This window comes from Triticum urartu, chromosome 4A (genome assembly GCF_056163025.1).
Source record: "Triticum urartu cultivar PI428250 chromosome 4A, HENAU_Tu73, whole genome shotgun sequence".
In the NCBI taxonomy this organism is placed as follows: Eukaryota; Viridiplantae; Streptophyta; class Magnoliopsida; order Poales; family Poaceae; genus Triticum; species Triticum urartu.
The window spans coordinates 42,270,317-42,282,045 of record NC_141876.1 but is presented as its reverse complement, the minus strand read 5'-3'; the positions used below and the strand labels follow the sequence as shown (position 1 = coordinate 42,282,045).

Genomic DNA, 11,729 nt, shown 5'->3' with positions numbered 1-11,729 from the left:
GAGAGTGTAGACACCCTCTCAATCCCAATTAAGTATCATCATTAAAAACCCAACAAAATTAATTAAAATAACATGATGAGATTCACATGATAATCCAAGAACTAGATACTCAAGTTGTCCATAACCGGGGACACGGCTAACCATGATTAGTTTTATACGCTTTGCAGAGGTTTGTGCACTTTTCCCCACAAGACTCAATCTCCTTCGTTGGGATTCTCTCACTACATGGTGTTTGAGAAACGGATGACCGAGACACAGTCTTTCAGAAGCGCTAGCACCTTACGATCGGGTAGACCGTTACACCTACTTTCCCCTACATCTGCTAGTCTACCACTGTAAGAGTTCGCACGACTTAATCAACTATGCTAGAACCCATAGTAGCTTGTGGCTGCACATGGAAGTTTCTAGTATGAATAATCTCATGATCCCTTTGAGTCTGGGTGGCGGTCCATAAAGAAAAACAGGCAATCGCTGGAATACCCAGGTGCCTCAATTCACCCAGATGTATATTAAAGTTGCCACCTTAAATAAACCATTAATTAACAATCTCACATATGTCATGGATTCACTCACCCAATCCACGTCTACTAGCATGGCATGGCAATATAAGCAAACGCTGAAGTAACTCCCAAGAGTTTGATAATAAAACAGGTAATAGGTACTACCTCATCTACTTTCTCAAAACCCACAATTTAATTAGATCCTAATTATGCAATGTTTGGGGATTGATCTAATGCACAAAAACTGGGTATGAAAGGGATATGATCAAAGTTTTACTTGCCTTGCTAATGATCCATGAAACCTAGAGATTCGAAGTAGCAAGCGGCGCACTCCGGGTACTCTAACGCACACAAACAAACAAGCATACAATAAGTACTCATCTAATGCATAGATAAAACTCAAATAAGAGATCTAACCAGAAAGTTCAACTTAAGAACTTCAGTTTGCAAAAAGAAACAAAACAAACGAAGAGACGAAAGGCAAACGGCGAAAGAAACAAGTTTCGTTTACTAATCTAGGTCTAAGTCAAATTTTACAGAAGCAAAAACTTGTTTGAGTTGGTTAAACGGAAAGAGGGTTTCGAGACGAAACTCTAGGCGCTTGAATCGCCTGATTCCGATAAACGAGCGAAAAGTTAAACTAAAACGAAAATCGGATCAGAAATCGCGATCAGAAATAATCGCGAAAAAATTCCGACAAAAAAGAAAAACGACGAACAGGCTAACGAACGAACGTTCGTTGTCTGCGTCTAAACGGCGAAAACCGTTCGTTAAAATGAACGTACGGACGAACGTCCTCTAAATAAATAAACCGAATAAAACCAATCTAAAAAAATAAACCGCGAGTTCTAACGAAAAACCGATCGGTTTTCCGTAGAAAACCGACGGCGGCGGGCTCCGGCGCGGGGCGGCGGCGGCGGCGGGCTCCGGCGCGGGCGGGATCCGGCTAGGGTTTGGGTTTTCGGGTGGGGGCGGGTTGAACGGGCCTCGGGCGGCGGCTTTTAAAGGCCGGCCCGAGAAGTCCTGGCCGAGTACGGCCATAAGTCGGTCGACTTTTTTAAAAAAAATTAATTTTGACGTGCATAAAAGGAAAGAAAAAAATACTAAACAGACTTCAAAAATCCCGAAATAATTTTTCCCAGACTTCTAAAATCAAGCCGGACAAAGTGAACATTTATTTGGTGCCTAAATGCAATTTTGAAAAACACGCATTTTTCCTAAATTCAAATAAAACAGCGAAAAACTCCAAAATAAAATCTTATTTGATTTTTTATTAAATCCTAAATATTTCTTTATTTTTGAAAAGTAATTTTATTCCCTCTCACTTATTCTTATAATTGAAATAATTGAAGATAAAATAAATAAAATCAAATGATCCTCTTTTCATAATTCGAGAAAACCTCAAATATGAAAATAACGAAATCACCAACTCTCTTCGTAGGTCCTTGAGTTGCGTGGAATTTCTAGGATCAACCAAGATGCAATAAAATATGATATGCAATGATGATTTATGTATAATATTCCAAATTGAAAATTTGAGATGTTACAGGTTGGGACGTCAGTAATGCCCATAAAGTGGCTGCCGGTGAGCCTATATAATTTCCAAGATGATCGCAACGAATTGCAGTTCCTGTAACTCTCTCACGGGAGCCCGCTGCGCCCCTTTTAGTTTTTTTAGAAGACCCTTTTAGTTGTTTGCACTAACGGGCGCATTGGTGGGATTCAAACTCACGACTTCTTCATTCTACGTAAGCCGCAATAACCAACCGGCCAACCACATCAGACGTGTTCATTCACATCTTCTTCTTTCTTTTCTTCTTTCTTTTTTTTCCTTTTCATGTTCCTTTTTCTCCTTTGCTGGAACAATTTTGTTCAATTTTTATTTTTCTTTGTTAAATGCGTGAATTTTTTTTCAAATCTGATAATCTGTTTTTCAAAATCAATGAACTCCTTTTCAAAACCGATGAACTTTTTTTCAAAACCGACGAACTCTTTTCAAAATCAACAAACTCTTTTCAAAAACGATGAACTCTTTTTCAAAATTGATGAACTTTTTTTTCAAAATCGATGAACTCTTTTTAAAATCCGATGAACCTTTTTTCAAAATCAATGATTTTCTTTTCAATTCATGGACTCTTTTTTCCTTTAAAAAATGATAAAATTGATTTATTAGAATCAATGGTCTTTAAAAAACAATGGACTTTTCTAAAAATCAATGATCTTGTTTTCAAATTTACCTTTTTCAAAATAATTTATATTTGTTTTACTAAAGAAAACGTTAACTAGGATGGTTTTTCTAGGAGTGTACAGAAGAACTAGCCTTTTCTAGTTGTTAATGCATCAAGCTGTGAATGGCGTGGTGCTGGGTTTGAATCCCAGCTATCCTATATTTTCAAAGAAAAAATCAAGCAAATCCCATATTTTCAACTCCTTTTTTGAGCGGTAAACCACACTTTATTAAGCAGAAGTACGGTTCACATGAATAATTAACGAGTCATGGGGCAAGCCCAGCCACACATGGCGACCCTCAGGTAAGGAATAAGTAAACTTAGCTAAACTATGAGCTTCAAAATTCAAAGAGACGGCCTTCGAAGGTGAACTTGCATGAAGTGAGCTCCTTCGATCTTGCTTGGATTTCTTTGATAATCGCACTATACCTTCCTTCAGTTCCTTTCTTTACTTCCTCGACTACCGTCTTGCAAAGAATCAAGGAGGCATTGGCACCGCTGGATGTTCCACAAAAATACGCCAAGGTTCTTCCTGGACACGGATGGCGACCCCCTGAGGCTGGGTATGTTACTCTTACATTTGATGGAGCTTTAAATTCAGAGCTCGAGGCAGGGGGGGCCGGTAGTGTGGCGCGATCGGCGACTTCCTTTCTTGGAGCGTGGAGCAAGCCATATCCCGGCGTGCCGAATCCGTTGGTCATGGAGGCGCTAGCACTGCGAGATGTTTTCAAACTTGCCAATATTCATGGATTCACGCAGGTGCTTATGGAGACCGACTGCCTTCAACTAGTCGAGCTATGGAATACCCGGTTGCCAGCGATTTCTTTCGTGGCACCGCTTTTAAGTGAAATTAGAGAGCTATCCCTTCATATTAATTTCTTTGTAATAATTCAACACATTTATAGATCAGCCAATGTACCGACCCATTTGTATGCTAAGCGAGCTTGCACGCTACTCCGTCCGTCCTTGAAAGAGTGTACTTTCAACTTTGTTGAAAAGTCAATTTTTTTTATGTTTGACCGCATTTACACAATAATAGACCAACATTTATACCATCAAATTAGTAGAATTAGATTCAAGATAAAATATATTATTGTCATATACCTATTTGGTTTCACAAGCATTGACATTTTTTTGTATAAACTCGGTCAACCTTTGAGATAGTTTGACTCTCCAACAATGAAAGTACACTCTTTCAAAGACGGAGGGGGCAAGTGTGTCCGAAAGTTTGATCGATGAGACTCCAAGCTTCCTGATCAGCACCCTTTTGGCGGACTGCAACAAGAATGCATTAGTTGAATATATAAAGCTCCAAAGTTTCCCGAAAAAAAAAACTATCTTGCACAACACGCGTCACATTGATTCAGTAGCAGCCCACTTTGCAACGAGCGACCAGTCCACGGCCCATCCAGGAAGCACGCACGGATCCAACGGCCGAGAAAACGTGTTGTGCGGGTGAGATCCCCGAAATTAGAGACAAATGATAGGCCCAACTGCAGTATCAGCCCAAATAGCCCATTCAGCAGATGACTAACCGCAGCACAGGCAGCAGAAATCCGATCCGTGCGGGTTTAGAAGTAAAACCCTCCCAAACCTCCCACCGCCGCCTCACGCTTCCCGCCGGTGCCTCCTCGCCCATCTGATCTCAACCTCCTCCTCTGCCGATGGCCGGAAAGTCTCACCCTAATCGCACCGGCGGCGATCCACCCTCGCGCGGCCGCGACCGCGGTAGCCTTACCCCCCGCCTCGCTTTCTCAGCACGGGCAAGAGCAAGCACTCAGAGTGTGACGATACGGCCGTCGTCGTTTCCTCGCGCGGCGGCCGCCGCCTTGCCTCTCCGCCTCGCTTCCCCGGCACGGGCAAGGGCAAGCACTCCGTTACAGACTGTGGCGAGACGGCCGGCGCCGCCTTCTCGCGCGGCCGTGGAGGCCCTCCCCCCCTTTCCCCCCTTCGTCGACAAGGGGAAAAAGGTCGCCTCGGAGCAGGCCATTGAGAGACCGATGTCTTCCACGGCATTCATGAAGGACGCACGTCGGGGATTTATGGCAGATGCCCGCCGGGCTGCACAGACCCGCACCTCTCCTCGGCCTCTCCCTTCCTCGTGCCCTCCTGCATTGGGGAACAGATCTGACAGGTGCGTCTATGCCTGTGCAGATTCATGCATCGTTACCCCTAATCTATCTATTAGATCAGGTTATGTTTAGTTAGGGTGCTTGCCCACACTACCCTAGCTAATGTCGACAAGAGTTGGCTTGCCAATTTTGTGGCCATGAGATCTCTACAAACCCAACATTGACCAAGAATGCATAGGCAGCCAATTTTTTGGTTGGGCTAGTGTGCGCAGCAAGCCGAACAGACCCTGGAACTATCGTTTTTTTGGGCAAAATGTTTAGGTCTATTTGGTTTGCAGCTATTTAATTTAACTATCACCAATCGGGTATTTAGTTTGATCAGCAGGCTGAGGTATTATTAGTTATCTTATACAACCGTTAGTTAGAAATGAAAATAATCCATTCATATATGCTCCACCATCAAAGAGCTAGGGTAAGTATGAATGAGCACTGATTCATATTGAATATTTTGCCTCCACCATGCAATGGACATCTGGCAATGATCCACCATATCCATCAGATCTAGAACAACATGCATAAGTTGCTACTGTGACAACTGATTTATATTAGAAGCGAGATGAAACAAAATATTTGTTCCTATCTGCAAATTTTCTAGAGCTGAATAGGAGGAATGAGAATGAAATTTGGACATAAGTAATATAAGATTGGGCAAACACTGGAGAAACCTCTTGCTCTCTCCTTTTCAAACAAAATCTAAAAAAATAACTAATGTTTGCAAATGTTTTCTATTTGTGTATCATGAATATTCTAGAATTTGACTGATGTATCTCACATTCTTGGAAGGGGCGATACTAGGATGAACTTCACTATGAAACCTTTAGGATCTACAATCAAGAAGCCCTTCATCTTGGACATGAAAGTCTATTCAAAACTAGAACATCATCAGAAGGAAGGGTTGAAGTGGTTGTGGAGAATTCATTGCTGTGGAAAGGGTGGTTTATTGGCGGATGACATGGGGCTGGGCAAAACCTTCCAGGTGCTGGTTGTGTTGTATTTTGGTTTTCTGCATACTATTTGACCTTCTAATCTATTTTTTTCTTTGGGTGTATAGATATTAGCCTTTATAGCAGGTCTGATTCAATCAAATTTGATGAGAAGGGTAATTATTGCTGTTCCTACCATGATACTCGATCAATGGGTTACAAAAATGGAAGAAGTCGGCCTTAAAAACTATATATACATGTAAGTGTTCTTTAGCTCCCATCTGTTTGCGACATTTCAAGTCCGATCATTTTACTAGGTCCATATTATCATAGTAATAAAAGGAGAGATCTGCAAGCATTCTTATGGGAATTTATGTCATTCCTTATGAAACTGCTGGTCAAGCATCCGAACCTGACTTCAAGTCTCATTGCGCAACTCATGTATACTGAGATACTAGAGAAGAAAGATATGAAAGCAAAACACATCCAGACAGCAGTGAAGGTCAGATGGAATTATGTCATTCCTTATGGGAAGGCTTGGAGGGCTAAGCAGAAGGCTATGGAGGAAAGGTTTGGGACGTTCTTCGACTCATATGATAATGTTGTCCGTCTCCTGGGCATACTGAAGGAGAGGAATCCCGACACTTATGTGAACGTACAACACATGAGGTTGCTGAGTATACCAGATTTCAAGGTGTTGAAACGAGTGTTCTTCTCTTTTGCTATGTGCATCGAAGCTTTTCGGCATTGTCCTCCTGTTATGTTTGTGGATGGTACATTCCTGACCGGTCAGTATAGAGGGCAAATCCTGACTGCTATTGGTGTGGACGGGAACAATCAAATCATCCCACTTGCCATGGCATTTGTGGAGGGTGAGAACTTTCTCAGCTGGGTATGGTTCTTCCGCCAAGTGAAAATTGCCATCGTGAAGGACCGAACAAACGTGTGTGTCATTCATGACAGACATGATGGTATATTGAAGGCCGTGAAGACACTTCATAATCCAGCAGATGACGAAGCAACACCTTGGAGGGACTTGCAGGGCCGGTGGTGCATGCGCCATCTTGGGGCTAATTTTTTCTCACAGTTCAAGAACAAGCGGTTGATGAACTTGTTTAAAAAATTATGCAAGCAGAGCCAGCAGCGGAAATATGAATTTATTTGGTCAAAACTAGATGAGTTTACTAAGAAGCAGGTCCGTGCGAGGAAGAAAATGGAAGAAGATCAGGTTAAATTAGCAGCACTCATCGCGGAGTTAGAGGAGCCAGTAGGTCTTTGTGACTTGCCAGCAATTGACCCTCCTAATACTAAAAGAAAGAAGGGAAGGGCAATAAAGAATTTTTCTGAGTGGATAGAGAAAGAGCCTCCAATGAATTGGTCTTTGCTGCATGACACACATGGAGCTAGGTATGGCCACATGACAACCAATCTTGCAGAGGTGTATAACTTTGTGCTGAGAGGGAATAGAGCATTGCCACTCACAGCTATTGTGGAGGCTGTATTCCATGGCACTTTGAGATATTTCAGAGAAAGGCACGAGTTAGCAAAGAAGCATATTGAAGATAATCAGAACACACCTTATTGTAGCCGTGTCATGGAATACATGGCAAAGAAGATAGAGAAAGCAAAGAAGCACACTGTCAGACTCATAGGGAATCAAGAAAGGAGGTATGAGGTTCAGCTTCCTACCGATGGTTTTGGTTCTGGAAATGAGGTGAAGACACACGAGGTAAAAATTGGAACGGAATTTTATCCAACGTGTGAGTGTACATGCAACAAACCGAAGTTGTTGCACCTACCTTGCTCTCATGTGTTGGCTGCCTGTGGCCAGATTGAGTTGGATGCTATATCCTTCGTGTCCCCATACTATTTAAAAGAGGCAGTGCTCAACACCTGGACAGGCGAGATGACAGGGTTTAGACTCGTCAGCAATTTCAACAAGGTAAACGACGTGAGAGAGTATACATCCCGCATCCAGACCTTCGGCGAACAAGTAGGGGGAGACGAAAGGCCCGTCGCATCCGGAACGATATGGACCAGTCTGAAGCTGGTGGAGCAACCAGACAATATTTGTTATGCGCGGCTTATGGGCATAGGATGAAATATTGTCCCGACCTGAACAAAGATGGTGCTTCCGCATCGACGAGTGCTTCCACATCGACGGCTGCGACAACAGGAGCAAGAGGCGGACGTGGTCGTGGCAGTCGAGGCCGAAGGGGCGGACGAGGAAGAAATAACTCACAAGCTATATAATGTGTCGTAGTGGGTTTTAATATATAATATGTCAGGACTATGTTTTAATATGTAATATGTCAGGACTATGTTTTAATATGTAATATGTCAGGACTATGTTTTAATTTGTAATATGTCAGGACTATGTTTTAATTTGTAATATGTCAGGACTATGTTTTAATTTGTAATATGTCAGGACTATGTTTTAATATGTAATATGTCAGGACTATGTTTTTATTCGTAATATGTCAGGACTATGTTATAATTTGTAATATGCCGTACTATGTTCTATTTGCACCTGAGATTTGTTGTTTGAATTGCAGATATGTCTTCGTATCCGTTGCTTAATGGTAACATCGATAGAAAGCACCGGGGCGCCCTTACGGAAGCGGGCAACAATTTAGACGTGTTGGTCACTCGTACCCCAAAGACTAACTGGCTGATACACGATTCATGGGTTGATAGGTATGTGTGCATATAATGGAGTCCATATAATGACTTACTATGTTTGACATACTTTTCATAACCGCTAACAATCTCTTTATTTTGTAGGTTAAGTTGGGCAGGACTTCTACCCTTGGCACGGCTGGTTGAGGGTACATTGGATGAGTGGATTGATGGTCCGGACTTAGATGAGGCAGGTGAACCATTGCAGTTACACAAGAGGCAAGTGAACCGTTTCTCTTACGACAAGTCACTCCTTACCTGCTTAGTAGATAGATGGAGACCAGAGACACATACGTTTCACTTTACCTGGGGAGAGATGGCGCCTACTTTACAGGATGTGTCTTACTTGTTGGGATTACCTCTGGCCGGTTTTGCCATAGGTCCCTTAGAGGCAGAATCTGGGTGGCAAGCAGCGATGCAGACCCGTTTTTTGGCCGCGGTCCCGACTACTAGGGCCATAGACAACGATCCTCATGGACCTCTTTTTAGATGGTTGAGCCAGTTTCAGGTAACCATCACGACCACTTAAACAAATATTGTTTTTTAGTTGTCCGATGTTCATACAATTATTACGTTTCTATGTAGATTGTCTCGTTAGGACATCCCAACGTTCAGTTGTCGGAGGCACAAATTGACCGGTCCCTAGAGGCATATATTCTTTGGCTGTTCGGCAAGACAATGTTTACGGAGAACCACGTGACCACTGTCGATGCACGACTCATTGGTATTGCACGAGAGATAGCTGACGCACGTTGCCCTGCGGATATTCTATAGAGGAGTTTTGGTTCTGCTGTGTTAGCGGCTACGTACAGAGGCCTGTGCAAAGCTTGCTTGTTGAAGTCTAGAAAATCTAGTCATGTTGGATGTCCATTATTGTTGCAGCTCTGATCATACGAGAGATTCCCTATTGGACGACCCTATGTCTACGTTGATAAACCTTTTGGTTTGGAGGACTTAGCGGGGACTTATGTGCCTACTATCGGCGACTTACCTACTATGGGATTTGTTTGGACACGGCGAGAGGTACTTTTATATTAAGTAACAATTAATTCAATTATTTCTTGCCATTCAATAGTATTACTAATGCTTATTTGTTGTCATGCACAGAGACAGTTTGTGCATACTCAGGTTAGGGGATGCTACCCGTCCTTCATGGCGCAGTTTGATAGTTTGCACGAGGATCAAGTTATTTGGGAGCCATACTCGCCTCAGGCTATATCATCGAGGTATCCAGTTGGGATTTCTGGATTGTGCACTAGAGATCGACACTTTTGGATGACCAAGGCCAAGTTGGTGTTCGACGTGACGGTTGAGGAGATGTCTCTTCATAGGGTGATGAAACAGTTCGGTCTATATCAACAGCCTGAGATTCCAGATATTCCACACTTGCCAGACCACGTGCACAAGTAAGTACTAATACTATTTTAGTTGGCAGCTCTGCATTCATAATATACCTAATCATGTATCGCGCATGTCAATCTCAGGGACAGTCGCCTAGGAGGAAACAAGTCCATGGCTTATTGGCTTCAGAGCATCACCCCTTACGTTGACGAATGGACTACCGCTGCGACAAATATCTGGGGTGAGGTTCGGCCCTTTAACTGGGAAATGTTCGGGTTGTATCTGCAGCGTTACCGGCATACAACGAGGATCTACTTGGTTCCATCAGCTGCTCCTGATCAGATCGAAGCCCCTCTCACCAGCGATATGTACCCAACTGCCTCTGTTGTGGGAACCAGACACCACGCCGTAAATGCCTTGGTTCTCATATGTTAAGTCTTTTGTTAATCTGGACATATTCGCTTGGTTGTCTATTCGTGGTGTCTATCATACAACGAGGATATAATTGGTTAATTCTTTGTGTACAGGGTGACTTGACACTACAGGCGCGAGAGGAGGTTTCCGCTTTAATGCGGCGCTTTCAGAGGGGAGAAACTATCCCACTGTGAGAGGGCGTCTCATGGTTGAGGCGTCTTGATGACAAGCTACGCGGGATTTACGTAGCTGTTACGTGTAGACGGACTTCGGATGTTGCACTTCCTCCTCCAGCACATCGTCCGCCACGTCCCTCTGTACAACATTCAGAACCACGCCCCTCTGTGCACCGTTCAGAACCACGACCCTCTGTGCACCATGCAGAACCTCGTCCTTCACAGCCAGGGAGATCTTCCTGGCATGAGCCACCTCCTTCACAGCCAGGGAGCTCTTCCTGGCATGAGCCACCTCCTTTACAGCCAGGGAGATCTTCCTGGCATGAGCCACCTCATTCACAGCCAGGGAGCTCTTCCTGGCATGAGCCACCTCCTTCACAGCCAGGGAGCTCTTCCTGACATGAGCCACCTCCTTCACAGCTAGGGAGCGCTTACTGGCATTAGCAGATGAATCTAGGTAACACTACTCACTACATTCTTTTGAACAGTGTAGTAATCGTTCTTGCATTCTCAGCAGTCACTGATGCTTACTGGTGGTGCTTCGTTCATGCATTTGTATCAATTTTACTTTACCGCAGGTGGCAACCAGTCGCAACCGTTCATGCATTCAGAGCAGTCACCGATCCTTAGTGGTGGTGCTTCGTACTTTGAGGGCGACCGCGAGGATGATGATGAAGCTACAAACATTTATGGCTTCTCGCAGACAGTGTTTCACACTCCACCACCACCACCGACGCAGGAGACACAGACCGTGACAGACGAGGTTAACTATGGTCGTGGTTATCGCGGGCCTCGTCCACCGCCTCAGCGCTTATCGCCTTCCGGTCCTCGCTCGAGGAAGACCCAGACTCGTCGTCGTCCCCCGCAGTGATATGCTTATCTATCTATGTATGACTCATTATCTATGTTAGTTTCAGACTATTCGCAGCTGTGTGTCAGTATTTATGTATGAGACATGTTCATGTATGTGTTACTATCGCACTTGCTTCTATGTGATCAGGAGACATATATTGTTTTATGTATGCAAGAGACATATTACTATTAATTCGCATTCTTATTCCAGTTACATTTCCAAATAGACTACAACCGATAATTAAGATACAAGTACATCTGAATTAAACGGTGCGGCTGAACTTGTGCAATACATCTTACATACTACAAAATGAAATTCAGATAGAACATAATGCCCTACAATAATACAATACGAACTAATAATGCAAATACATCTGAATGAAACGGTACAACTGGAATACATCTTACATACTACATGAAGTCATCATCGTCATCCTCCGTTGATGCAGCCCTCTTGCCCTTCGACGATGCGCTCCTCTTGCCC

The 11,729-nt window shown here is 43.5% G+C and overlaps 1 protein-coding gene across 1 annotated transcript; it reads left to right on the top strand.

Annotated features, from left to right (window-relative positions):
• The first annotated feature begins 4,166 nt into the window (after nt 1-4,166).
• On the top strand, nt 4,167-10,204 carry LOC125553483 (uncharacterized). Its single transcript, XM_087517678.1, has 7 exons — nt 4,167-4,862; nt 5,644-5,836; nt 5,912-6,042; nt 8,339-8,480; nt 8,568-9,485; nt 9,570-9,868; nt 9,947-10,204. Exons 1-4 carry the CDS (start codon nt 4,393-4,395, stop codon nt 8,361-8,363), a joined length of 819 nt encoding a protein of 272 aa, XP_087373804.1. The 5' UTR covers nt 4,167-4,392; the 3' UTR covers nt 8,364-8,480; nt 8,568-9,485; nt 9,570-9,868; nt 9,947-10,204.
• The last annotated feature ends 1,525 nt before the right edge of the window (nt 10,205-11,729 follow it).